This window comes from Portunus trituberculatus, chromosome 6 (genome assembly GCF_017591435.1).
Source record: "Portunus trituberculatus isolate SZX2019 chromosome 6, ASM1759143v1, whole genome shotgun sequence".
Taxonomy (NCBI): Eukaryota; Metazoa; Arthropoda; class Malacostraca; order Decapoda; family Portunidae; genus Portunus; species Portunus trituberculatus.
This window is the reverse complement of record NC_059260.1, coordinates 6,154,172-6,179,521: the sequence shown is the minus strand read 5'-3', so window position 1 is coordinate 6,179,521 and position 25,350 is coordinate 6,154,172. Positions and strand designations below refer to the sequence as shown.

Below are 25,350 nucleotides of genomic sequence, written 5' to 3'. Positions count from 1 at the left end.
CATTCTACACCACTACCATCACCACCACAACCTACATCACTACTTACACACCACCACCACTCATCACACCCACCACAACACCACCACCACTTTCCTAACACTATTATCACCACTTCCTCACCACATACTGCCCCTACAACTACGCATCACCATCACCTCAACACCATTTCTTCACTGCAAACACCACACATAACAACACTTGCATATTTCTACCACTAGCAACACCAAACAGTCACCACACATCATCCCCACTATCAAAACTAGCGTATTTGTAACACCACCACCACCACCATGGCCCTCAGCACCATAGTTAAGTACGGTTATGGTGTTGGGCACATCTTTAACGACCTCTGTGCCTCCATGTGGTTCACCTACCTGCTCGTTTACCTCCACTATGTACTACAGGTAAGCACACACCTCTCCTCTCACCTGTTCACTCAGCCAAGGTAAGTCTCACCTGGAATAAGACAGAGGGATGATGCAATACTGTCCTTTTTCATTTTTCTATTTTCTTTTTTACTAGATCATCAATTCTCATACAAGACTGAAGGGTGATAATTCAATACTTTTTTTCTTTACTTTCTTTCTGGTAGATAAACAATTCAGTCTCTTTTATTAGGAGTTTAACGCTTTAACATTTTCTTTTCTTCTATGAGAATTCACACTTTTCTCTGCTGTCACAATAATTCCTAATTCATTGTTTATTCATTTTTTTCATTACTTTTATTTCATGCATTTCTTATACCAGGTTAAGAGTTCCCAATAGTACATACATATAGTATACATACAGATGTAACAAATGTTTCTGTATGTACTGCCAGGGATGACAGTACAGGTTATTCTAAATGGAAAATGTTCTCAGCACACATGCACTTTGAGATGTTGTGTGGCTGTGGTGTGGCACTCAAGTCAGGCCGGGCGAGGGACACAATGGTCAGGCAAAGTGGGTAGGTAGAGAAACACAACATCCACACACTCCACATTGCCTGAAGTCATGTAATATAATCTAAACATATTCCTTGTCTCTGTCTCAGCGGGATCTGTGTGTGACTGTGCCTGGAGGTGGACTGATGTGCTACTCTGCTAGTAGCCTCACTCCCTCCCACTCCCTCCCCACACAAGCAAGCAGTACATGGTGCCATGCTGCCTATGATTTCCCTTTCCATTCATTACTCTCATGCTATGATGATTTATTGTTTACTGATATTCAGCATCAGCCCATTGTTGATACTCGTCTCATCACGATGCTGTTAACAACCTCCAAAACTTTTAGAAATTCAGACGTAACTATTTTAAATTTCACAAAGGCATCCATATTAACACATCCAGCCACGCACACCCACCCAGCCATTGTGTCTGTCACCAGGCCACATCTGAGTAACACTGACATTTCAATGGGTCTTTTTTGCTTAATTGTTTTTGTCATCCAGTTTTCCATCCTAAAAAAAAAAAAAAAAAAAAAAAAAAAAAAAAAAACATGGCCACACAACACCTCAGAGTGTATAGAGCATTCCCCACTCATATTGACCTGCACCTTCACCTCTGGCAATGTACACAGACACTCATGCACATGTACTACCACGGCTGTGGCTGTTTCCCCACATAAAGTATTAGACATGGTTGAGTGTGCATATATCTTACTCTTCAAGCTAAATAAATATAGAATGCCTACTGATGCCACACACTAAGAAGAAATAATAAATAAATAAATAAATAAATAAATCCGGAAAAATGTAAATCATAAGGTAATAATACACACATACATAAACCAAGGTTGTCCACCCCTTCCCTGATAGCCATGACAAAACACTCTCCCATAATCATCACACACCACACCATTCACCACACCACCCTCTGAGAAAGCACTGCCACCTAATTCACTAGTGCATCCCTGTGCTCAATGTTTCATGAGGAAAAGTTAAAAATAATAAAGTTTCTCTTTTCACAGCTAGGTTCACATTGGTGCATTTTCCTATTATGTGATGCATGATTCTTATTAGACTATTACCAGGATTTAAAAGCAACTTTAGAAGCCTTACAAACATCTGTCAATACTAGAATCATGAAAACATCATTGAAAATTCCAATAACTTCCACTACAACCTATTACTCACTTGAACCACAAAAACACATGAAAACACCAATAATTTCCATCACAGCCTGTTAAACTGTCAGTAAAATTATGGAAATAAACTTTAAAATCCCAATAACTTACACTAAAGGCAGTTAAACTATTAGTAGAACCACAAAAATACTTTTGAAAACCCCAATGATTTCCACTATAGACTATTGTAACCATGTATTACTAAAATTATGGAAACACTCTTGAAAACCCAATTATCGGTAAAATCATGGAAACACCCTTGAAAACCCAATGACTTCCACTACAGCCTTTTAAAATATCACTAAAATCATGAAAATATCCATTGAAAACCCAATAATTTCCTATACAGACTTAAAATATCATCAGAAACACAAAACACTCTTCAAAAACCCTTAAATTACCACAGGAATCATGAAAACATCCTTGAAAACTGCATCAATTCACTACAGCCTGTTATACTTGCTAAAACCACACAAACTTCCTTGAAAACCCCACTCACTAGAAAAAAAAAAAAAAAAAAAATCCTTGAAAAATCCTGATGACTTCCAACTGACATTGCTAAACTATCACTAGAATTAAGAAAACACCCTTGAAAAACCTAATCATCTCCTCTAAAACCTGTTAAAAACATGAGAATATGATATCCAACACATTCCAAATCTCACTAAACATTAAAACAAACATTCTCACAGCATACCTTTCTAAACTTAACCCAAAACTCATCTAACCTAACCTACCCAACCTTCCTATAGTCTGTCCACTCTAAAATGGCTCCTGGATTTCAAACATATTGTAGCTTACTGATTTGATTAGATGTAAATGATACTTGTTTTCTGTTGATCAACGCACTTATTACAAGGACAGCTCACGGTTTTCCTCAAGATCTGCCAACCATGCATTTCTGGGACACCATTAAGACTAGAAACACAGGAGCCACTTTAGAGTAGACAGACTATAGTGCCAGAATTAACCAGTACTCAGAATCTTTCATCCCTTTCACTGGTAAAGGGAGGTATCGAGGTATTTGCTCCCTAATTTTGGCTGCCGTATTTTCTTTTGTAGAGAGCTGGCACTCAAGTGGGCCTTTTTTTTTTATCTTTTCTTTCTTTTGCTCTTGGCAGGCTCTCTTCCCTTCATAAAAAAAAAAAAAAAAAAAACTCAACCTCCCTGCCTGCTTCTATATTTCCACTTCCTATGACTTGAACTCTTATATGAGGAAGATTTTAAGACACTTCTCAACTATGGTTATTTTTTCTTTACCCTGGCACCTCCGAGGGTCTTTTTCAATGCTTTTGTTAACCTTGTCCAGTGTTCCTCTTCCATCAAGAAAATAAACAAGTAAAGATGAAATATTTAACAACTTAATCTAACCTAACTTAACCTAACCTAACCAATTGCAACCAAACCTAACCTAACCTAACCTAATCCAGGTCAACCTAACCTAACTCATCCCTAACCTCACCAAACCCGACTCAACTCAACCTAACGAAATCTAATCTAACATAAAGGAATCAGAACTAACCTAACCTAACAGAACTAAACCTAACCTAATCTAACCTAACATCTTTCAGCTTAGCCGCAGCACATCGGGGTTCCTGCTGATGGTGGGGCAGGTGGCTGATGCAGTGGCAACACCTCTAATTGGTCTGCAAAGTGACAGGGGGCAAGAGGCCTGTGGCTATGGCAGGAGGAAGACTTGGCATGCTGTCGGTAGGTGGTGTGTGCTGGTATAGTGGTGTGGTGGTATGTGGTGTGATGATGTGTAGTATGTGGCCTGTGGTGGTGTGGTGATGTGGTTGAGTGGTGGTGTATGGTGTGATGCGTGGTGTCTGGTGGTGTGATGTGTGGTGATGCATGGTGGTGTGTGGTGATGTGATGTGTGGTGGTGTGTGGTGATGTGGTGTGGTGGTGTGTGGTGATGTGTGGTGGCGTGGTGATGTGATGTGTGGTAGTGTGGTGATATGTGATGTGTGGTGTGTGATGGTGTATAATGACATGAAGGTGTATGGTGTATGGTGATGTGGTTGTGTGGCAATGTATGGTGTGATGTTGTGGTGGTTTGGTGGTGTGGGGGAGTGTGGCAGTGTGGTGGTGCTTGGTGGTGTGTGATGGTGATTGGTGATGTGGTGGTGAGGGAGAATTGATGTTTTGTGGAGTGTGGTGTAGTGGTAGAATTGATGTTGTTTTGAGGTGTGTGGTGGTCAGAAAGAAATAATAATGTTTTATGGTGGTGGTGTGGTGGTGGTATGTGTCTCTATAGTGTATGGTGGTTGCAAGGTAAAAAAAAAAAAAAAAAAAATCTAAACAGGTGGTGGTGTTTGCGATTAAGTTGTGGTGTAGTACATGGTGTTTAGTGGTACAACAATGTGTGTGTGCTGTTTGTACATATGATTCTAATATTTGCATCTAAAATGTTTAATATAAGGGCAATCTGCAGGGACCTATCAGTCATTTCCACTGTGTTGTGTGAGGAGTGCTGTGTGTTGTGTGTGTTTGCTGTGCTGTGGCCAGGCAATCAAACACCCAACCTGCCAATAAGCAATGTCGAGAGAGAGAGAGAGAGAGAGAGAGAGAGAGAGAGAGAGAGAGAGAGAGAGAGAGAGAGAGAGAGAGAGATAATAACACTGCCTCCTACATATCTCCTCTTCTCTGAGTTTACAAGTGAACTTAAATCAACACACCATGACGTCAGAAAAGTTCAGGCTGGGTTAGGTTATTGTAGAAGGTGATTTGATTTGATACTCTAATTTCAATGTAACTGGTTACAACAAGGAAAACTGAACCAGCACAAGTCAAAACATTTCACGTCAATCCAGGGTCAATGATTCACACAAAGGCACATTGATCACCAGTCACAGCGATTAAACTTTCATACCAATTATAATTTGGTACGTGACAGAAGGACATATATGCACCAAAAAAAAGGATCCTCTTAACTCCACAAGCATTCTAAAAGTTTCTTTCACTCTCTGCCAGTAACAGAGATTCAGTTTGTAAATATTAACAACTTAGTACCAGAGAACAGACCTAAAACACTTTAATACCAGAGACATGTATGCACCAAAAACAGGATGCTCTTAACTCCACAAACATCTTAAATTGTTCTCTCACTCTCCATCAGTCACAGCAATTCAATTTCAAGACAATAACAACTTAGTACCTGAGAGACATATGCACCAAAACAAGTTCCAATTTAAATCCACTTTCATTCAAAATTATTCTCTCACTCCCTGCCAGTCACAGCGATTCAATTTGTAAACCTATAACAACTTAGTACCAGAGAAATATATCCACCAAAACAAGTTCCTATTTAACTCCACTATCATTTTATTGTTCTCTCACTCTCTGCCAGTCACAGCAATTCAATTTCCAGATGTATATAATAATTTTGTACCAGAGACATATATACCCAAGAAAAAAGGTTGCAATTAACTCAACAAACATTTTAATTTGTTCTCTCACTCTCTGCCAGTCTTCATATGACCTTATTCCCACTGTGTACTAAGGTCAGCTGCTCAAGTTAACCTCTTCCATCTGTTTCTATTCATTGCGTCCTCTTCTTGTGTTCCAAACTTATTCATGTCACACTTTTGCACATCTTCCCATCATATTCTCTGTCTACCCACACTCCTTCTCCCCGTAACTGGTATCATCAGCATTGCCTTCATCACTGGTTCTTCCTCACTTCCCCTCTTCCCATGTCCAAAATATCTCAAAATATCTCAGCCTAACCTCTCTTGCCTTCTCTTTTATGTCACACACCCCACACATGCTTCTTATATCTTCACTTTCTCTCTTCTCCAACAATGAAATACCAGTTATCCATCTCACCATCCCCATCTCCATTTTTTGTCAGTCACAGCAAGTAAATTTGTAAACCTATATCTTAGTACCAGGTTGCAATTAACTCTACGACCATTCTAAATTGTTCTATCTGCTTCCTAAGTGTGTGCTCTTCTGCAGGGACGCTGTGTGTGGTAGTGAGCTTTCCCTTCATTTTTGTGGAGTGTGCTGGGTGTATGGACCACCTCTTCAGTGTGTACCTCTTCCTCCTGCTGCTGGCCATCTGTTTGTTCCAGGTGAGAGAGAGAGAGAGAGAGAGAGAGAGAGAGAGAGAGAGAGAGAGAGAGAGAGAGAGAGAGAGAGAGAGAATCCTAGAAATCCTCAAAGACTTCTATAAGTTTTCCCTTGAACAATAAGCTAAGCTAACCTAACCTAACCTTTCCTGCCGTCAGTTTGGGTGGGCAGCAGTGCAGGTGTCCCACATGGCTCTCTCCCTGGACCTTGTGAATAGGGAGAGTGAGAGAGAGGAGCTCAACTTGATTAGGTGAGTGTGTATGTGTGTATTTATCTAGTTGTATTGTCTTCATATCTCCATTTATCTTTTTTCTTTTTTGTGAGAGAGAGAGAGAGAGAGAGAGAGAGAGAGAGAGAGAGAGAGAGAGAGAGAGAGATATTGCAAGTAAAACAACACACACTAACTAATCTTTCCCTCCCCCCACACACACACAGGTACATTTTCTACGTATCAAGCGAGGTCACACTCTCCTTTGTGGCCTGGGTGACCTTCATGACCATGGGGAGGCCAGGGGACACCTCTATCAACCCTGGGGACTCCTACAGCTTTGAGGTGGGGCTGGCAGAGCTGGTGGAGGTCACAGGGGAAGAGGGGAGGAAGAAAGTGAGGTTGGGTTGGGTTCAGTTAAGTTAGGTTAGGTTAGCTTAGATCGAATTTGGTTTGGATTGGGTTGGGTTTTAAGTTAGGTTAGTTTAAGTTAGTTCAAGTTGAATGAAGTTAGGTCAGGTTGGGTTGGGTTAGGTTTGACTACGAAAAACAAACAGATAGTGGAAAAAGGGAGAGATGGAAAGGTTTAGTTAAGTTTGAGTAGAGAATAAAATAACACAAAAGGAGAGGAGGTGATTAGGTTAAGTTAATCTAGGTTAGGTTAGGTAAGACTGGGAAAGAACTGAGAGAGAGAGAGAGAGAGAGAGAGAGAGAGAGAGAGAGAGAGAGAGAGAGGTTATGACAGTGGTTGCAGTTATGAGCAATTACCAATAACTTTCTTGTGGTAGGTTGTAATGTGCTGTTTGTAGAAGAATGTGGGTTGTGAGGGTGGTTGCGCTCTCTCTCTCTCTCTCTCTCTCTCTCTCTCTCTCTCTCTCTCTCTCTCTCTCTCTCTCTCATAACTTTCTAACATAATTTTCTTCCTTTTCTTTCTCTTTCTCTGTCTCTCAATTCTGTTCTCTTTTCTCTCCTTTCTCAACATCTTCATTTTTACTGTAGCACCATCATCACCATCACCACCTCCACCTCATCACTAGCCTCTTAAACACCATCATCACCACAAGCATCACCATCAGTCTACACCATCACTAGCCTTTTTAACACTAACCTATAACACCATCATTACCATCACCATCACCATCATCACCTCTACCATCACCATCACCTCTACTGTTACCATTAACAGCTCATCATCATCACCACTTCCAGGTCATCACCATAACCATCATTGGTGTTGGACTCATATTTTCCGGAGCCTTCCACGCACTCACCCCCGAGCCCCGAGCCCCCTCCTCCTATGACCCACGGGGCAGACTGGGGCACTATGGGAGAGTGGCCAGCAGCCCAACAGGCCCCTTCTCTCACCACTACACCACCATGGGAGATGAGGAGGCGCCCCCCACTGCCCTACGGTACCAGGGGGTGGGCAGGGCATGGCAGGAGTGGCTGAGGGATGAGCAGTTTTATGTGGTAAGTTCAGTGGTGGTGATGGTGGTGGTGGTGTATTTGGAGAATTGGTGCAAGAATTGGTGCCTATGTGTGGTGTTGCCTTTTGAGGGATGGTGTGTGTGTGTGTGTGTGTGTGTGTGTGTGTGTGTGTGTGTGTGTGTGTGTGTGTGTGTGTGTGTGTGTGTGTGTGTGTGTGTGTGTGTGTGTGTGTGTGTGTGTGTGTGTATTTGTGTATTGTACCAGTTGTAACAGGAAAAGAGCTATGGTGGCACTGTTCCATCTCCATATCTATGTAAATCCAACATTTCTTTGAACTCATTGACTGTCCTTGCTTCAACGACTCTCTTATCTAAACCGTTCCACACCTCGATACATCTTTGTGGAAAGCTGAACTTCTTGATATCTCTCCTGCAGTTGCCCTTTCTTCATTTCTTTCCATGTCCTCTTGTGTCACTGTTGTCCCAAATTAGTAAGTCTTCTCTGTCTAATTTTTCCGGTCCATTTATCGCTCTGTACACTGTTAGATCTCCTCTTTCTCTTCTCTTTTCTTAGGTTGTAATGCCTAATATTCACAGCCTTTCTTCATATGACTGTTCACTTACACTTGGAGGAGGCTTTGTTGCTGCCCTCTGTATTCTCTCTAATTTCCTTACGTGTTTCTTTTTGTTTGGTGACCATACTGTAGCTGCATATTATAATTTTGGGTGCATTAGAGTCATCAACAGTTTCTTAAACATATCTTCGTCTATGTAGGTGAATGCCACCTTTATATTTTTCAAAAGTTCATAGACATATCCTATAATCCTATTTATGTGCTTTTTTGGTGATAAGTTATCCACATTGGTTACTCCTAGGTCTTTTTCTTAAGACTTCTTAATTTCTTCATTCCCCTTTGAGTAAACTCCTTTTGGCCTTCTTTTGCTCATTCCAAATTCTAATATGCTGCATTTTTTTGTACTAAATTTCATTTCCCATGTGAGTGACCACTCCGCTATTTTATCCAAGTCTTGTTGCAGCGCCTCACAATCGTCTTTTCTATTCACCCTCCTTATTAATTCAGCATCATCTGCAAACAGACTGATGTGACTGTCTATATTTTCTGGTATATTGTTCACATGTACTGCAAACATTATTGGTGCTAATACTGACCCCTGCAGAACTCCACTTAAGACTCTTCCAGGCTAATTTTTTTTTATCTCTAATAATTGTTATCATTTCTCTGTCTTTAGAAAGTCAGCCATCCATTTCAGAAGTCCTCCCTTTAGTTTTGTTCAAGTTTCCACAGTAACCTTTTGTGCAGGACCTTGTCAAATGCCTTCTTTAGATATAGGTATATGCAGTCCACCCAGCCATCCCTTTCTTGCACTGTATCAACCACTCTTGGATAGAAGCTTATTAAATTTGTGACACATGATGTGTGTGTGTGTGTGTGTGTATTTACCTAATTGTATTTACCTAATTGTAACATACGGCTAACTGGTGAAAAGAGCTATGCTCGTGTTGTCCCGGGTTTGACTCCATATCTATTAATGTCCAGCTTTTTCTTAAAATCATGAATATTCCTTGCGTTGACCACTTCCACGTCTAAACTATTCCATGCTTCCACCCTTCTATGAGGGAAGCTATATTTTTTCACATCTCTCCTATAAGTGGCCATTTTAGTTTTTTCCCATGCCCTCTCGACATTCTTCCATTCCACATACACAGATCTTCCCTATCCATTTTTTCCATGCCAATCATCACTCTGTATATTGCTATCAGGTCTCCCTTTCTCTTCTGTTTTCCAGGGTTGGAAGTTGCATTCTTTTCAGTCTGTCTTCATAAGTCAAATCTCTTAAGTCAGGCACCATTTTCGTTGCAGCCCTCTGTACTTTCTCTAGTTTCCTTATGTGTTTCTTTAAGTTCGAGCCCACTGTATTGTTGCATATTCAAGCCTCGGTCTTATCATTGCAGTAATTATTTTCTTCATCATTTCTTCATCTAGATATACGAACGCCACTCTTATGTTCCTCAATAAGTTCAATACTTCTCCAATTATTTTGTTTATATGTCTCTCTGGCGATAGGTCATTGGTAATTGTCACCCCAAGGTCTTTTTCTTCATGACTGGTTTTATGTCTTCATTTCCTATCTTGTACATACTCCTGATTCTTCTTTCACTCTTGCCAAACTCTATTTTCTTGCATTTTGTCGTGTTGAACTCCATTTGCCATGTACAGCTCCATTTCCATATTCTGTCCAAGTCTTCCTGGAGTAGTTCGCAATCTTTGTCACATCTCACTTTTCGTAACAATTTTGCATCGTCTGCAAATAGGCTCACATAACTGGACACCCCATCCACCATGTCATTTATGTAGACTGCGAACATTACTGGTGCCAACACTGATCCCTGTGGAACTCCACTCTCCACCAATCCCCATTCTGATGGTCTGTCCTTAATTATTGTTCTCATTTCTCTTCCTACCAAAAGTCTTCCATCCATTTTAGTAAACTGCCATGCACTCCTCCTACCATTTCAAGTTTCCAGATCAGTCTCTGGTGTGGTACCTTATCAAAGGCCTTTTTTAAATCCAGATATATTCCATCAGCCCAACCATCTCTTTCCTGTATTACATCTATCACCCTCGAATAGTAACATATCAGGTTTGTCGCATGAACGCCCTTTCCTAAAACCAAATTGACACTCACAAAGTATGTCATTTTTCTCCAAGAAGTCTGTCCATCTAGTCTTCACCACCCTCTCACACATCTTAGCTACCACACTTGTAAGTGACACTGGTCTATAGTTCAATGGGTCTCTTGTTACCTGATTTATAGATTGGGACAATGTTAGCTCTTTTCCAGTCTTGGGGCACTACACCTTCCCTTAATGAGGCATCAATTACTTCACAAACTTTTTCTGCCAATTGCTCCCTGCATTCTCTTAAAATCCATCCTGATACCCCATCAGGTCCCACAGCTTTTCTCACTTCTAAACTCCCCATCATGTTCTTGATCTCCTCCACAGTTACTTGAAACTCCTTCATAATCCCTTTCTGTTCCATTACCAGTGGTTTGTCAAAAGCAGTCTCCTTTGTGAATACCTTCCGAAAGCATCCATTCATAGCCTCTGCCATTTCCCTGGGATCTTCACTGTATACTCCATTTACTTCTAAACTTTCAATACTTTCTCTATTTTTGATGTTGTTGTTCACATGTCTGTAAAAAAGCCTTGGTTGGTCTTTACATTTATCAATTATATCCTTTTCTTGTTTCTTTCTTTCTTCTCTTCTAATCAACACATATTCATTTCTTGCTCTTTTGTAACTTTCCCACTGCTTAATCCGTCTTTTCCTTCTCCACCTCTTCCATGCATCCTCTTTTCTTGTTCTAGCCTTTTCACATCTATCGTTAAACCAGTCCTGCTTTCCAACTTCTCTATGTTGTCTTATTGGTACAAATTTTTCTCACCTTCTTTGTATATTTTTATAAATTCCTTCCACTTTTCATTTGCTCCTTAGCACTCTTGAATTTCATCCAATTTGTCTCTTGAAAGAATTTCTTTAGGTTTCCAAAATCTGTCTTGGCATAATTCCATCTTCCCACTTTATATTCTTCATTTCTTCTAGATTTCTCTTCGTCTATCACCTTGAACTCCAAAACTGCATGATCACTCTTTGCTAAAGGGCACTCCACCCTCATCTCCTCAATGACCATTGGCTCTGTACTAAAGACCAAGTCCAGTCTTGACGATGCTCCCTCTCCTCCAAACCTAGTATCTTCTTTGACCCACTGAGTTAACACATTTTCCATTGCCAGTGTCAATAGTGTATTTCCCCATGTTGTCTCTGATCCTTCCATTGACCAGTCCTCCCAACACACCTCTTTACAATTAAAATCTCCCATCATTATAGTTCGTTCACAGCCACCCAACATTTCTTCCAGACATGTTCCTGTATCACTTATCATTTCTTCATATTCCTGTACTGACCATGCATTTGTCTTAGGTGGTACGTACACCACTATGTAGTGCCTCTTTTTTCCTTCATTAGTTTCTGCTCTGATCTTTAGCACTTCTGCCTTTCCCATACCTTTTTTCACTTGATCCACCTTTATATCTTTTTTAACCAGCAACATCACTCCTCCTCCCATCTTACCTACTCTATTTCTTTTCCAAACGTTATATTTCCTTCTCCAACCTTCATCAGGTCTTCTCCTCTCTCAGTTTTGTTTCAGTAAGACCCACAATATCTGGGTTCTTGTCCCTCAAGTAATCGTTGAGTTCTAAAATCCCCGATATCACTCCATTTATGTTGGAATACATTACATTTCGCTCATATGTAAGTTTCTTTAGTCCTTTCTTGCTGTACTTTTCTGGGTTATGAACCACTTCCTCAGTCTCATATCCAAGATTCTCCAGAAAACTCTTTCTTCTCTCTTCTGTCCTCTCTTCATTTTTTTCAAAGCCTCCTTTCTCAACTCATTTAACATTTCTCTTCCTTTTCACCGAGATCTCTTCTCAACCAAATCTTCCTTGTTGTTTCCTGCTGGGCTAGCCTCCATGACTTCTCCACCAATTCATCTACATCCTTTTGTGACTTAAGTTTGATTCTTATTGGCCTCATACCTTCTCTTGTGAACTTTCCAATTCTATGGAAGTCCTCTATTTCTTGTACTAGGTCTTTTCCCTCCTCCTGCACCACATTAATGATATTATTTATCACCTTTTTTATGTTTTTCTCTCTCCATTTTACTCGGTGTCTTATCCTCCTCCACACCAAATATCACCACACATCTCTTTTTGTCTACAGTTTCCTCACCAATGTCTCATTTGACTTAATAACCTTCACCACTTTCTCAGCTATCTTCTCTTCTATGATCTGTTGATCTATAATTTCAGCAAGGCCCAAAGTTTTCTCCCTGACTCTTTGATTTCCTTTTCCAGACTTGCAACTTTGTAATTTACCTCCTTTCTTTCCACTTCCTGACTTTTTTCCATTCAGCCTGCTTCTCCATCACTTTTCCTAGAGATTCTCCACATTTTTCGCAATTCACTTTAATTAGCTTAACTTCCTCTTTCAGTGCTGCATTTTCCTTCTTCATATCGGCACAGTCTCTTTTACATTGTCATAACTCGTTTCCAGGCCCTCATACTTTTCAAACAGTTTTTCAATTTTACCTTCTAACTCCAGAATTTTCTTCACATAAGTGCTCTTCTCCATTATTCCTTGAAACCCTGTGAAGTCTGATTCCTCTTTCGAGTTCACGGCCGCCATGTTGCGCAGACGTAAACAAACCAGCTGATGGCTCAAACGCAGGCTACAGTTTATATTTACCTTCACTGGACATTATTTTGCTAATCAACAGTTAACATGACTATATGGAGACGGGACAAACATTACCAGCTCCTTTCCCACCTTGGTTACTCTTAGGTAACTGTAGAATTATAGATGATTGCTCTGGAGCTCAGCGACCACCTCCGCCATCGACGATGTCCCGTGTGTGTGTGTGTGTGTGTGTGTGTGTGTGTCTCATGACTTCTCCCACTATTTCTCTCCTTTCTGCTGTTTTCTTTCCTCTACACAGCCTTTCTCACTGTTTTTCTTCTCTTCACAGCCTTTCTCTAATGTTTTCTCTCCTTAACACAGCATTATCACGGTTTTCTCTCTTCTACACAGTTTCAGCCACTACTTTCTCTCCTTTATACAGTATTGGCATTGTCTTCTCTGCTCTACATAGCTTCCCACACTGTTTTCTCTCCCGTACACAGTTTCATTGACAGCTTCTCTTCCCTTCACAGCCTCAATCCTCCTTTATCCTCTTCTCTTCCTACAGCTGTGTCTGCTCTACACAGCATCACGCCTCATCAGTAACCTTGCCAGCATCTACACCCCGATTTATGTTGCTGAGACGCTACATGACAGAAGGGTAAGGTGGGGCCTTTCTTGGTCACCCCTCACTAGTGTTGCATTGATCAAACTTGTACTTGTCTTGAAGAAATCTTTAGACTTAATATCTTCCACTACTGCCTGTTAAACTATCACTGGAATCATGAAAACTCAAATAACTTCCATTAATGCCTGTTAAACTATCAATGAAATAATGAAAACACCAATAACTTCCACTACATTCTCTTAAACTGTTACTATACTCATGAAAACACCAATAACTTCCACTACTGCCTGTTGAACTACCACTGGAATCATGAAAACACCATTAACTTCCACTACAGCTTGTTAAACTATCACTGGTGTCATGAAAATGCTTTGAATACCAAAATAACTTCCACTACAGCCTGTTAAACTATTATTAGAATCCTGAAAACACTATTGAAAACCCCAGTTAATTTATCACTGGAATCATGAAAACATCCTTGAAAAAGCCAATAACTTCCACTGCATCCCTGTTAAAACATTAGCATCTTGAAAACACCTTTGAAAATCCTAATAACTTCCATTACACCCTCTTAACCCATCATTAGTGCCTTGAAAATACCCTTGAAAACCCCAATAACCTCTGCTACACCCTATTAAACTACCACTGGAATCATAGACAGGTGGGGAAATATGTAAGCATATTTCATACAGGGACTGCCACATGCAGGCCTGGTGACTTCCCACAGCTTATCTACTTTATGTTGTGAAGATTAAGACTCTCACCATTCTTGCAGCTGATAGCCTTGGTGCCTCTGGTGATGGCCCTGTCTGGGGTGGCTGCCTCCTTCCTCCTCAAGGTCCTCAAGAAACTGGTAGGCAGGAAGGTGAGGACTTGGCAGAGCTGTTCTTGTTGTGTGTTACCTGTGGGATTGGTCAGTATTAGGTCAGGTGAAGTGTTAGTCAGCCAAGGTGTATGAATGCCTGGCAACACTGGGCCACAGGGAGGGTGCAGGGTGTGGCCAGTGTGTAAGAGTGCACACTAGTAAGTTGTGTTGTAGAAAGACAATTGTATCATGTCAATATTTTATTAAGATTCATGTAAGAAGGTTTTATGAACAGAATTATATCATGTAGGAAATTAAATTGAGTTGATATTAAAATATTCAAATGTACTTTTAATGTGTGTGATATGTACATTGAAGAGCAGAAATGCACAATATAAAGTGATATGATAATTTTGTTAACATTCAGTATTCCGTAAAGGCAGATCTACTGGTGATCTTCTTACTTTCCTAACTGAATCTTGGTCATCCTCTTTTAGGGACTTCGGTGAAACCTTTGCTGTCGGCCTTGACATATCGAAAGCCTTCGATAGAGTCTGGCACAAATCTTTAATTTCTAAACTACCCTCCTACGGATTCTATCCTTCTCTCTGTACCTTCATCTCCAGTTTCCTTTCCGATCGTTCTATTGCTGCTGTAGTAGACGGTCACTGTTCTTCCCTAAAACTATCAACAGTGGTGTTCCACAGGGTTCTGTCCTATCACCCACTCTCTTTCTATTATTCATCAATGATCTCCTAAATCTGACTCAATGCCCTATCCACTCCTATGCTGATGATACCACCTTGCATTATTCAACAGCGTTCAACAGACGCCCAACCCAACAACAATTAAATGACTCAAGGCGAGATGCTATAGGACGCCTAACTTCTGATCTTTCACTTGTTTCTGATTGGGGCAGAGAAAACCTGGTTTTGTTCAATGCCTCAAAACTCAATTTCTACAACTATCTACTCGACATAACCTTCCAGACAACTATCCTCTCTTCTTCAATAACACTCAACTTCCCTCTCCTCTACATTAAACACACTCGGTCTATCCTTCACTAAAAATCTAAACTGGAAATTTCACATCTCTACTCTTGCTAAATCAGCTTCCAAGAAGTTAGGTGTCCTGTGGCGTCTTCGTCCATTTTTCTCTCCTCCCAGCTGCTTGCTCTGTACAGGGCCTTATCCGCCCGTGTATGGAGTATGGCTCTCATGTCTGGGGATCCACACACAGCTTTACTAAACAAGGTGGAATCTAAAGCTTTTCGTCTTATCAACTCTTCTCCTCTAACTGACTGTCTTGATTCTTTAAGTCACCGCCGCAATGTTGCATCTTTATCTGTCTTCTACCGCTGTTTTCATGCTGTCTGCTCTTCTGAACTTGCTAACTGCATGCCTTCCCCTCCTGCGGCCTCGCTGCACAAGACTCTCTACTTCTTCTCATCCCTATTCTGTCCATCTTCCTAATGCAAGAGTTAACCAGTATCTTCACTCCTTCATTCCCTACACTGGTAAACTCTGGAACTCTCTACCTGTGTCTGTATTTCCACCTGCCTATGACTTAAACTCTTTCAAAAGAGGAGTGTCAAGACACCTCTTACGTTAACTGGACCCTCCTTTTAGATTTTTTTGTTTTTTCTCTTTCTCCTACTTTCCTCTTAACAGGGCCTGGCAACCAGCGGGATTTTTTTTTTTCCAACACTTTGTTTTCCCTTGGCCAGTGCCCTTGTAATGTAAAAAAAAAAAAAAAAAAAAAAAAATGCACATAAGTTATTTATGAACAAATGGCTACTCTTTATATCTTAAAGACTTAATATTTTGATTCACATATATAGTGAGGCAGCATGGCTATATCAGAAGCCCAGGGAGGATGTGTGAGCCAAGGAGAGGCTGAGGAATGCTGGGTTAGGTTAGGTTAGGTTTTATCATTTTTTTTCTCAGTGTCTCTCTCTCTCTCTCTCTCTCTCTCTCTCTCTCTCTCTCTCTCTCTCTCTCTCTCTCTCTCTCTCTCTCAAACTCTGAAGCGTCCTGTCTGCTTCTGTATTTCCTCCTTCCTGTGACTTGGACTCTTTCAGAAGGGAAGCTCCAACACACTTATCATTCTGACTTTTTTGGGAGAGAAAACTGGCACTTCAATAGGCCTTTTCATTTATCTGTATTTTTGAAGCACACTGGAGACTCAATACTCAAATGTCTTATTAGTCAAACTTTTCAATACTCGAATGCAAAAGTTTGATTTAATACTTGAGAAAATACTTGATAGTCGAACATCTACACACATGGTTGTAAACAAAGGCTCCTTAGCCTCTCCCTCCCCCCCCTCCGCCAGTTGTGCTGCTTTGGTCTTCAGAATAACTTTCTCGTGCATTAACACCAAAGGCTTATTAGTGGTGAAAATATCTGGTAATCGAACAGCCACACACATGGTAGTAAACAATGTGCTGGCCTCTCTCTTCCCACTGCCGCCATTGTCCCGTACTGATACCGTATTACCGGTAAAAAAATTGCCACTATTCTGGTACACCAGATACTAGTGCGCATCCTTAGTCCTGCCACAGTCTTGAGAAAAATCACATTCTTCTGCGTTCTGTCAGTAGTTTTTCATTTAGAAACTTTTAATGGGACCAAAGAGGCTTATTAGTGGTGAAAATAAGGAATGTAGTGAGAGTGCAAGTGTTAGTGAGCCACATCCCTCCACTATTGGTTCACAGGAATCACACCAGACATTCTCATGGATGGTGACTCGTCCTTTAATGAATTCCCTCCTCCTCCCCACCCTTCTCTCCTCCTCTTCTACATTATCCATCACCAGCCTTCACTTACAGTATGTACAAATCAAAATTATATATAAAAAAAATTACATTGAAATTTTCATAAACTTGAAGTTTTGCTAAGATTAGAACGAATTACCTGATTTATAGGTATCAATAGTCAAACTTTTTGATACTGGAACAGTCATTTGGAACAAATTAAGTTTGAGTATTAAGTCACCACTGTATTGTTGACCTTAGCTGGTGTGGCTCTTGCATTAAAAAAAGGAAAAGTTACATTACATCAATTAATATTTCTCCTCTCTCTCTCTTTCTCAGGGCAGCCTAGTGGTTGGGGTGGTGGTGGGGGGGGCAGCCTGCACGGTAGCCGCCCTGCCTGGCCTGCCACCCTGGGTGGTGCTGAGCCTGGCAGTGCTGTGGGGTGTGGCGGGCGCCCTCATGGTGGTGGTGACCCTGTCCATGGCTGCTAAGCTCATTGGGGACTACACGGTGAGTAGTAGCAGTAGCAGTAGCAGTAGCAGTAGCAGTAGTGTGTTTAATCTGTCACTTTGCAAATCAAATCTAACCTAAACTAACGTAAGGTAACCAAATGTAACCTAACCCAAGCAAACCCAACCCAACAAAACCCAACCAAACCACACCAAACAAAAACTTACCCTAACCAACACAACTAAACCTGTTACCAAACTAAGCCTAACCTGAACTAATTACCCCCAGGACTCCTCAGCCTTCGTGTATGGCGGTATGAGTTTTGTTGACAAGATAACCAATGGCTTTGCTGTTCTGCTCATCCAGGAGTTAACAAGGTGAGTCATATAGTTGTGTGGGGCTTAATGATCTCTTAGGTATGGTATTCAAAATTTATCTAACCTCATCTAGTTTCTGCTATCCTGTCTTTATATTGCAAGTGTCAACAAGGACTTCAATTAATGTATCATCTCTCCACACACACTTCTTCACCCAGTCCACTCCAAACACCTATATCTTTATGGAAAAAGTGTGTTCTTCATATTCCTTCTATTACTATATTCTTTCCATGTCCTCTTGTATCTCTCATATCCCTCTTTATCAGGTCTTCTTTATATTTTCCATCCAGCACCTCATTCATGATTCTCTAAGTTACTGATCATTTTCATATTCCTTCAATCACTATCTTCTTTTTTCTTATCTTCCTTCCATGTCCTTGTATCGAGTGGGGCGCATAGAGACCTGTTTCTATATCTTATTTTGTCCAACTGTTCCTCAAATTTACACACACTTTCTGCTATTACAATCTCTTCACTCAAGCTGGTCCAGATGTCCACTGTCCTATGAGGACAATGGAAACTAAACTTTTTAATGTTCCTCAAACATTGACACTTCATGATTTTCTTGTCTGTCTATCTCCATCTTAAGTCGATGATACCAAGTCATATCTGTCTATCTTTTCCATGCAGTTTACTATCTTATACATCATGATTAGATTTCCTCTCTCCTGTCTATCCTTCAAACTTGGTAGTTCCATTTCCTTTAGTCCATCTTCATAGGGAAAGTCCTTTATTTCTGGCACCATCTTTGTAACTATTCTTTGGATTCTTTTCAGTTTCCTAATGTTCTTTTACATGTGTGGTGATCACACCACACATGCAAAAAAAATCCATATTCAAAACTGGGTCTTATCATAGTGGTTATGATCTTTTTCATCATACTCTTATCTCTGTAATTAAATGCCACCCTGATGTTAGTTACTGTCTTTTATGTTGAAGCAAATAACCATTCTATGTGTGTTTCTGGAGTCAGGGTGTCTTATATGATTACTCCCATGTCTTTCTCTTCCTTCCTCTTCATCATAATCTCTTCTCCCATTTTGGATTCCCATGTAGGTCTTCTGTCACTTTTATCTATTTCCATCACATGACTTCTTGGCATTAAATTCTAATTTTCTCTTTTGGCTCCATTCCCAGATCTTGTCAATATCTTTCTGCAATTCCATATACTCCTCATTGTTCCTTATTACTCTTAAGAGTTCCGCATTATCGGCAAACAAATTTATGTAGCTACTCAAGGTCTCTCGTATATCATTAACATGTATTTGAAACATTATTGATGCCAGCACTGAACCCTGTGGTATGCCACTAGTTACTGTGCTCCAACTTGATAGGGTGTCTCTTATCATTGTCCTCATTTCTCTTTGTTAAGTAGTCCATCATCCAGCTTAAGATACTTTGCTGTACTCCTCCTATGTGTTCTAGTTTCCATGAAAGTGTTCTATGTGGTACTCTGTCAAAAGCCCTTTTAATATCTAAATACACTGCATTGACCCATCTATCTCTCCCTTGTACCTAGTTCATCTATTACTCTTCTATAGAAACTTAGTGAATTTGTTATATACGATCTTCCTTTCCTAAATCCAAATTGCAAGTTATTTTTTATTTAATTTTCCTTCACATATTCCTTCCATTTTTCTTTGATCACAATTTCACAGATTTTTCCCACAACACTAGTCAGTGACACTGGTCTACAATTTAGGAGCTCATTTTTTTTTTTTTTTTCCTTCTTTGTATGTGGGGACTATATTTGTCCTTTTCCATTCCCTTGGTACCTTCCCTTCTATCAAAGAGCTGTTGATCACATCCCAAATTGGTTCTACCAGCTGTTTTCTACATTCTCTCTAACTCCATCCTGACACTCCATCAGGCCCCATTGTTTTCTTGATGTCATCTTTTCTAGTAATTTGCTAATTTTCTGTTAATGCACCATAACATTTCTTAATCCTTCCTGCGTTGTTTCATCATTTGGCTCTATGAAATTTCTTTCTACTTTAAGTACTCACTTCTTCTATTGTTTCATATATCCTATTTCCTTAGTCAACTTAGAGATGGTCTCTCTGTTCATCTTTCCATTTATATATGTAAAAAGAGCTACGGTTCCTCTACATATCTTTTTATACCATCCCTTTCAGACTTTCTCTTCCTCTGTTCTTATTTTAATATATTAATTCCATACTTCTTTATGTTGCTTCCTATTTTGTACATTTTGCTGCTTCCTTAATTTCTTCCAAGATGCATTCTTACTCCTCTTAGCTTTTGCAGATGTAGCATCAAACCATGTGTGTATTGTACAGGGTTCGAGCAGGGCTCATAGTGTCCTGTCTCCATGTCTTCATTTATCGAGTTTTTCTTTAAAGTTATACACATTATGTGCTGTAACAACTTCATTACTCAATGCATTCCACTTTTCCACCATTCTGTGTGGAAAACTGTATTTTTCAATATCCTTCACACACTGCCTCATCCTGATCTTCTTTACATGCCCTCTTGTCTTTCCATCTTCTGTCACCAGCACCAGGTCTTCCTTGTCTACCCTTCCAATGCCAATGACTATCTTGTACATTGTTATTAGGTCTCCTTGTTCTCTTCTATTTTGTAAGGTTGGTAGTCCCATTTCCTTCAGTCATTCTTCATATGTTAAGTCATTTAGTTCCGGCACCATCTTTGTAGCAATCTTCTGTATCCTTTCTAATCTTCTTATATCCTTTTTAGCACTCGCATACCATACCACAGCTGCATATTCCAGCTTTGAACGTATCATGCTTGTGATGATTTTTTTCATCATATCTTTGTCCATGTATTGAAATGCCACTCTTTTGTTAGTCAACATTTTATCTGATAGTCCAAATATGTATCTTGCTTATGTGTTTTTCGGGGCTCAGATTTTCCTATATAATCACTCCCAGATCTTTTTCCTCTTTAGTCTTCATTATTTGTTCCTCTCCTATTAAATAGTTCCATACCAGTCTTCTTTTCCTCTTTCCTAGTTCCATATGTGACATTTCTTGGCAATGAACTCCAATTTCCACTTCTTACTCCATTCATAGATCTTGTTTATATCTTCCTGTAACAGTACTCCACTTGTTACTTTAACCCAAAATGAGTACCTTATGTATCTCTGATCACAGGTGTGTGTGTGTGTGTGTGTGTGTGTGTGTGTGTGTGTGTGTGTGTGTGTGTGTGTGTGTGTGTGTGTGTGTGTAATTCACTGTTTGATCTGCTGCAGTCTCTGATGAGACAGCCAGATGTTACCCTACGGAACGAGCTCAGAGCTCATTATTTCCGATCTTGGGATAAGTCTGAGACCAGGCACACACCACACACCGGGACAACAAGGTCACAACTCCTCGATTTACATCCCGTACCTATTCACTGCTAGGTGAACAGGGGCTACACGTGAAAGGAGACACACCCAAATATCTCCACCCGGCCGGGGAATCGAACTCCGGTCATCTGGCTTGTGTGTGTGTGTGTGTGTGTGTGTGTGTGTGTGTGTGTGTGTGTGTGTGTGTGTGTGTGTGTGTGTGTGTGTGTGTGTGTGTGTGTAATTCACCACAGTAGCCTGCTGGTCACCCAGCCAGCCTTCCCCATTACGGAGTGTGTGTGATTCACCTCGGTTGCCTGCTGATCACCCAGCCAGTCTTCCCCATTACGGAGCGAGCTCAGAGCTCATCTTCGGGTAAGACTGAGACCACAACGCACTCCACACACTGGGAAAGTGAGGCCACAACCCCTCAAGTTACATCCCGTACCTATTTACTGCTAGGTGAACAGGGGCCACACATTAAGAGACTTGCCCATTTGCCTCACCGCTTACCGGGATTTGAACCAGCCCCTCTCAATTGTGAGTCGAATGTGCTAACCACTACACTACGCAGTGTGTGTGTGTGTGTGTGTGTGTGTGTGTGTGTGTGTGTGTGAATCTTGTTTCCTATTGATTGTAGCACAGTGGAGCATTAATCAGATAATATCATATAATACTTATCATGAATGCAAAGTCTCTTCTAGTGCTTATGTTAATGTCAAGGTGATATGTGATGCCTGGCTGTGGTTAATAAAACTATCTGCCTATCTATTTATATAACTGAATGTGTGTGTATATTTACTTAATTGCATAATACAGGGTCTGAGCTAAAGCCTCTATATTTTTCTTCAAATTTGCTCAGACTGAAAGTTGTAACCACTTCCTCATTTCAACTATTCCAAAGATCAATATATGTATCAATATATGTATCAATATATGTCAATGAGACATTTACACTTTTCTTCATCTCTTTTGTATGTCCTCTTGTGCACCTTGTTCCCTTGTCCATGTGCATCTCCAAAACTCGTCCGTCTATCTCTTCATACAGTTTATTAATTTGTACATTGTTATCAGGTCTTCCATTTCTTTTCTCTTCTCCTTGCTTCCAGTCACTCTTCATTAATCTTTTCCTTCAATCTTTCCTCTTCAATCTTTCCCTTCAATCTCTTCTCTATCAATCTTTCCCTTTCAATCTTTCTCTTTCAATCTTTTCCTCTTCACTCTTTTTTCTTCAATGTTTCAATTACAGTCACTCCTTATAAATCTTTCCCTTCAATTCTGGCACCATCTTCATTGCTGTTCTCTTTACTCTTTCCAATTTCCTTCTACTTTCTTCCTATTTGGAGGTCATACAGCAACAGCAAATTCCAACTTGATGAGTGTAGTGGTCATGTATGTAACTGTGTCCCCTGCCAGAGTTGGGTGTGATGGGGACGACTGCTCAGAGTATTACCGGCTGGTGGTGAGTCTGGGGCTGATGGTGCCTCTCTTCATGGCACTGCTGGCGCTCTTCCTCCTCAACCGGGACAGAATCTGCAGCCTCCTTCACGGCAGCTCTGGCCTTGGTAGGTGATAGATGGTGGGTGGCAAGTGGTGGGTGTTGGCTGAGTCCATTCCAGCAGGTAGGCAGGCAGTGATTCAATTGTTAGTCAGTTAGTTGGTTTCCTATTTAGTCAGTTTGCTGTTCAGTAAGTAAGTCATTCAGTAAGTTTGTTATTGTGTGAGATTGTTAGTCAGTCAGTCATTAAGTTAGTCAGTTTGCTAGTCACTCATTTAGTCAGTTTGTTATTAAGTCAGTCAGTCAGTTTGCTAGTCAGTCACTCAATCAGTTAACTTGTTAATATAGATATATACATGTAATCTATTCTATCTTTCTATCTATACACCAGGCTGGCAATCTCATACAGGCCAGCCCAGACAAAGCACATCATATCCATGTACCCACACCCACCCACCCACACACACTCACACACACGCCCGGTAGCTCAGTGGTTAGAGCGCTGGCTTCACAAGCCAGAGGACCGGGGTTCAATTCCCCGGCCAGGTGTGTCTCCTTTCACGTGTAGCCCCTGTTCACCTAGCAGTGAGTAGGTACGGGATGTAAATCGAGGAGTTGTGACCTTGTTGTCCCGGTGTGTGGTGTGTGCCTGGTCTCAGGCCTATCCGAAGATCGGAAATAATGAGCTCTGAGCTCGTTCTGTAGGGTAACATCTGGTTGTCTCGTCAGAGACTGTAGCAAATCAAACAGTGAAACACACACACACACACACACACACACACACACACACACACACACACACACACACCGCGTAGTGTAGTGGTTAGCACACGCAACTCACAATCGAGAGGCCCGGGTTCAAGTCCCAGCGCGGCAAGGCAAATGGGCAAGCCTCTTAATGTATGGCCCCTGTTCACCTAGCAGTAAATAGGTACGGGATATAACTCGAGGGGTTATAGCCTCGCTTTCCCAGTGTGTGGAGTGTGTTGTGGTCTCAGTCCTACCTGAAGATCGGTCTATGAGCTCTGAGCTCGCTCCGTAATGGGGAAGACTGGCTAGGTGACCAGCAGGCAACCGAGGTGAATTACACACACACACACACACACACACACACACACACACACACACACACACACACACACACACACCATTCACACTCTTAGTCTTAGCCTTGTTGGCCTCCTGGTGTAAAGGGATAGTTTTACAGACTGCCCCAATACACCTCAAGAGCTTAGACATAGCACAGCTGGCCACACACACCCTCAGCAAGGCCCTGCAGCACACACTGGTTCTCTCATAAAGAATATTTCCAAATGTCTCAGAGATAATTAGTTTGGTTGTGAAGTAGGAATCCTTGTTAAACTCTCAGTAGAATAATAAAAACAACCTTGAAGATCAACAACCAAGATAATTAGATAAGTTCTCACAAGTGTTTCTTTCACTTTAATGAAGCAAAATCTTTGTCAGACTAAAAGCAGAATCATAAAAAACATCCTTCACTACCCTAACAACTTCCATTAGAGCCTGATGGAAGTTGTTAGTGTACTGAAACACTTAAGAATAATTACCTCAGTATTTGCATGATGTTTACAGAAGGGCATTACAAGAGCCCTGCCAGAAGTTGATAAGATGTCAAAACACTTGTGAATAATGCTCTCAGTAGATGTAGTTCTTACCTCATCACCTCTCCACGGGCACCAATGGGACATGACAACTGTTCCTTATTTCCAGTGGTGAACGAGTCAGGAGAGCATGATGGGCTACTGTCGTCCACCTCCTCCTCCTCTAGTGATGGCCTTCTGCTAGGCCCTGGTGTCACCCTGGGCTACGGGACACTCACCAAGGCTTGAGGTACTGAGCTGCAATGCCACAGGGAGTCAGCACCACACACCAAGATCTCCATTACTGCAGAACAATACCAATGCAATAATATGATGCTTAAAGAACATTCCCTGCTTCCACCATCTCTTCTGCTTTTAGTTATCCAATCTCTCCTGCAGTTGGTATACACTCCCTGTCTCTATCTCCTCTTCTGTTTACATTTATACAGACTCCCTTCAGTTCCTTGTGTCTTTCACCAATACAGCAGTTTTCCATCACTGTGCTGACAAGGGAATGGCCAAGGCAGAGGCATACATAGTACATGATGGGGTTTAATAAGTATACGGTGATAAACACTTGGAACCTTTTGCTTGAGTGGGTAGTTTCAGCAACTTCTGTAAAGAAATTTGAGGCAAAATTAGCTCTACTCCAGGCAAACCAAGAATTATATTATGATTATAAAACCTATAAGATTCGCCACACGCTACCAAAATATGGAAATGAAGATCTGATGTCACAGGAAAAGGCCTCTTCCAGGAAGTCAACTGTAACAAACTGTAAGAAATGCTGAGAATGGTGATATAGATGGTGGAATTCTAAAAATAAATAAATAATATGATCTGAAA

The 25,350-nt window shown here is 40.9% G+C and overlaps 1 protein-coding gene across 1 annotated transcript; it reads left to right on the top strand.

Annotated features, from left to right (window-relative positions):
* On the top strand, positions 1 to 25,350 carry LOC123518648 (major facilitator superfamily domain-containing protein 12-like). The gene is made up of 12 exons (XM_045279579.1): positions 1 to 405; positions 3,676 to 3,814; positions 6,068 to 6,183; positions 6,340 to 6,431; positions 6,617 to 6,734; positions 7,599 to 7,859; positions 13,652 to 13,744; positions 14,487 to 14,576; positions 17,611 to 17,781; positions 18,010 to 18,098; positions 22,822 to 22,970; positions 24,635 to 25,350. The coding sequence occupies exons 1-12, from the start codon at positions 292 to 294 to the stop codon at positions 24,751 to 24,753; spliced, it is 1,551 nt and encodes a 516-aa protein (XP_045135514.1). The 5' UTR covers positions 1 to 291; the 3' UTR covers positions 24,754 to 25,350.